The 3,984-nt window shown below is 40.1% G+C and overlaps 1 protein-coding gene across 1 annotated transcript; it reads left to right on the top strand.

Annotated features, from left to right (window-relative positions):
• The first annotated feature begins 2,052 nt into the window (after positions 1-2,052).
• LOC133825305 (uncharacterized) lies at positions 2,053-2,460 on the top strand. Its single transcript, XM_062258267.1, has one exon. The coding sequence runs from the start codon at positions 2,053-2,055 to the stop codon at positions 2,458-2,460; it is 408 nt and encodes a 135-aa protein (XP_062114251.1).
• Positions 2,461-3,984: the final 1,524 nt, after the last annotated feature.

Raw genomic sequence — 3,984 nt, 5'->3', positions numbered from 1 at the left:
GTTGTTTGATCAGCTCATATGTTCAAAGTGTTTTCCAAGATTGACTTAAGCTCAGGCTATCATCAATTGAGGATTTAGGAAGAGGGTATTCCTAAAACTAATTTCAGAACGTGTTATGGACACTTTGAGTTTCTGGTGATGCTATTTGGATTGACGAATGCACCTGCAATATTTTTGAACCTTATGAATAGAATCTTTAGACCCTATTTGGATAAGTTTGTGGTTGTTTTTATTGATGAAATTTTGGTGTATTCCAAGACACCTGAGGACCATACAGAACATTAAACAGCTGTGTTGCAAACTTTGAGGGACAATCAATTATATGCTAAGAAAGAAAAATGTGACTTCTAGAGGACTGAGGTCAAATTCTTAGGGCATGTAAAACATCAAGAGGACATTACTGTGAATTCATTCGAAGATAGATTCTATCTTACAGTGGAAAAAAAAATCAAAGAACGTTACTGAGATTTGAAGTTTCCTTGGGTTAGTAAGTTACTATCCTTGCTTTGTGGAGAATTTTTTTCTCGAATTTCTATGCCTTTGAAAAAGCTAACAAGAAATGATTTGAAGTTCGTGTGGGATGACAGTTGTGAAGAAGCTTTCAGAGAACTTAAGCCAAGATTGACTACGACAACTATTCTCGCTGTGCCTAATAGTGATGAACCGTTTGTGGTATTCACTGATGCTTCTGGTACTGGTTTAGGTGGAGTTTTCATGCCAAATGGCAAGGTTGTTGCCTATGTTTCATGCCAATTGAAGACACATGAGAAGAACTACCCCACACATGACTTGGAACTTGCAGCAGTGATTTTTGCCTTGAAAATATGGAGATGTTACTTATATGGGGAAAAGTTTGATTTATAATTTGATCATAAGAGTTTAAAGTATCTCTTTAGTCAAAGAGACTTGAATTTGAGGCAAAGAAGAAGGGTTGAGTACAGGGCAAATTATGATTTCACTTTGAAATATCCTCTTAGAAAAGCAAATGCAGTTGTTACACAGTGCTACTTCAACAGGTTAAGCAATGTCAGTGGCAAGATGAGAAATTGAGACTTATCTAGAATCGAATCCAAAATGGTGAGCAGCTAGATGGATGGACAGTAAATGCTGAAGGATTCTTATACCATAAGGGAATATTAGTCGTTGCAAATATCCCTGATCTTAGAGAGTCTGTTATGATTGAGGCCCATGGGTCTAAGTTTGTTGTACATCCTGGAAGCACAAAGATGTACTGAGATTTGAAAAGACAATATTGGTGGGAAGGTATGAAGAGAGACGTGACTAACTTTGTAGCTAAGAGTATGGTTTGCCAACGGGTTAAAGCTGAGCACCAGAGACCTTCAGGGTTGCTTCAACCTTTACCTATACCAGAATGGAAGTGGGACAAGATCACGATGGACTTTGTGATGGGATCACCATTAACACCATTAAAGCATGACACTGTCAGGGTGATTGTCGATTGTTTGACCAAATCTACTCATTTCATTCCAATTAGGAAGGATTGTAAGGTTTTCAAACTAGCTCGACTTTATGTGGGTAATATACTTCGACTGCAAGGGTTGCCTTCCAGCATTGTTTTTGAGAGAGATCCTCGATTTACTTCAAAGTTTTGGCGAGCATTTCAAGAAGCTTTAGGAACTGAACTTAACTTGAGCACCGCTCACCACCCTCAGAAAGATGGACAGTCTGAGAGGACTATCCAAACTTTGGAGGACATGCTTCGTTCTTGTATTTTGGATTTTGGGGTTAGCTGGGGAGAATACTTGTCATTGGTGGAATTCACTTATAATAATAGCTACCAGTCCAGTATAGGCATGGCTCCTTATGATGCCTTATATGGGAGACCATGCAGATCACCTTTGTGTTGTGCAGAACTAGATTAGCATGTCACAATTGGATCTCAAATTGCTAGTACTACTAGGAAGATCAAAGTATTTTTTTTTCAAAGAGAGACTTAAGGTTGTTCAAAGTCATCAGAAGAGTTATGTCGATCTCCTCCGATGAGAAGTTGAGTTTGAGGTTGGTGACTATGTCTTCTTGAAAGTTACTCCCATGCTTGGTGTGACGAGATTTGGAGTGAAGGGTAAGCTATCCCTGAGGTATATTGGACCTTTCGAGGTTATCAAGAGGGATGGGGAGGTCGCTTATCGATTGAACTTACCAGCGCAGTTGGGGCATGTTCACAATGTGTTCCATGTGTCGATGCTGAGGAAGTATACTCCAGACCCATCGCACATCATTGAGTATGAGGCTATCCCTCTTCAAGAGGACGTGACATGTGAAGAACAACCTATCAGAATTCTAGCGAGAGAGTTAAAGGTGCTAAGGAATAGAGAGATTCCCGTAGTCAAGGTCTTATGGCGGAGCCATAGAGAAGACGGGGCTACTTGGGAGTTAGAGTTTGAGTTGTACGAGAAGTATCATCATTTGTTTACTTTTCAGCTTGGTGTTGTACTTTGAAAATTTCGAGACGAAATTTCTTTAAGGAGGGAAGAATGTGAAACCTTAGACTTTTTCAGGTTGAAAAAGTCAAATATGGGAGGAAAAAAAAAATAATTAATTTAAATTATATATTTGACTTTTTTTTTCTTTCCTTTTCTTCTCCCTCCCTCCCTCCCGAACCTTTCTCCTTCTTCTTCTTCTCTCTTTTTCTTTTTCTTTTCTTTCCTTTGTTTTCTCTCCAAACCAGCCACCACCGGAGCACCATTTCTAACATGCGCCGGAGCTGCAGCTTCCCTGACCGGCGACGACGACAACCCCGAAATTTGGTGACCATCAGAGCAAGGACGCGCATGTGCGATCACTCTGAAGTTTCGCCGTCGAAACTTTGAGGTGAGTTTCCGGCGAACTCCAACCACCATTCGACGAGTGGGTGATACTGTTGGAACCTGCATCATGAGAGGATCGTCGCCCACTAAGTCATTCTGGTCAACTCGCCATTTTTCTCTAGCGAGATTTTGGGTATCTTTGCCCCTTTGAAAGCATTTTCCGGCGACACCGGAGGTCATTTGGGCGAAGGAGCTGTACTTTCGTGATGTACTCATCAAGAGAATCATTTTGATATGTGTCATGCATATATTCGTCGACGTTTCCGGTACCTCCAACAACCGCTATTGTGCACCGCTTGGGTGAGGTTCCGGAACTTGAAATTTAAAATATGGTCATATTATATGTCATTGGACACGATTTTGAATAAGGAATGCAATGATGATAATCGTTTGTTCCTTTGGTGCACGTAGGAAAAACGTGATATTAAAATCGGACTAAGATCATTGTTAAGCTTAGGAGCGTCGCTTTGGGCTCGGATTGAAAATTCTAAGGAGGTAGGGACTCAACTTGAATATTGGACTTGTTTTACTCGTATTGAATTGCATTAAACATATTCCAATTTTGATATTTATAAAATGTTTGAAAAATGGAAAACTTAATCTGCATGTTTTTTGGTCTGTTCTGAGGGCACTGAGTGCCAAATATATTATTTTGTTCACTTAATTATGCAGGTTATGATTTTTGGGTTTTATTCAAATGCAGCTGTTAGGCTGCCCAATTTTCTAAAATGAAAAGGGAATATGTTTCTTTCTTTTCATGTTTACCCGCATTTGGTTATATCGATGAGAGCCATAGTAACCATGATTTGTGCATGTTGTTGTTTCACGACCTAGTCTCTGTATCATCATAGTTAGATCAGGTGTCCACTCACCTGTAGGTGTAAAGACCTAGCATCTGTATAAAGGAAGTGTTCTGAGCCTCCCCCTTATGGTGGTTATCAGGTCCGGCTACCCGGTTTAGGATGTCGGATTTTCTATGGTGGGTAACGGGAACTAGGGATCTAGTGGACGGTGTGATGTGCACTTGTAGCTATGCTCTTATGATTATTTGTGGTTTCTCTATTTTGGTTTATACATTGTAACGCCCTACTTCCTTAGAGCCGTTACTAAGTGAGTTTTTTCAAGACAAAACAGTGTGCAATGAACTCGCTAACCG

This window comes from Humulus lupulus, chromosome 3, assembly GCF_963169125.1.
Source record: "Humulus lupulus chromosome 3, drHumLupu1.1, whole genome shotgun sequence".
NCBI classification, from domain to species: domain Eukaryota; kingdom Viridiplantae; phylum Streptophyta; class Magnoliopsida; order Rosales; family Cannabaceae; genus Humulus; species Humulus lupulus.
This window is presented reverse-complemented; position numbering and strand designations above follow the sequence as displayed.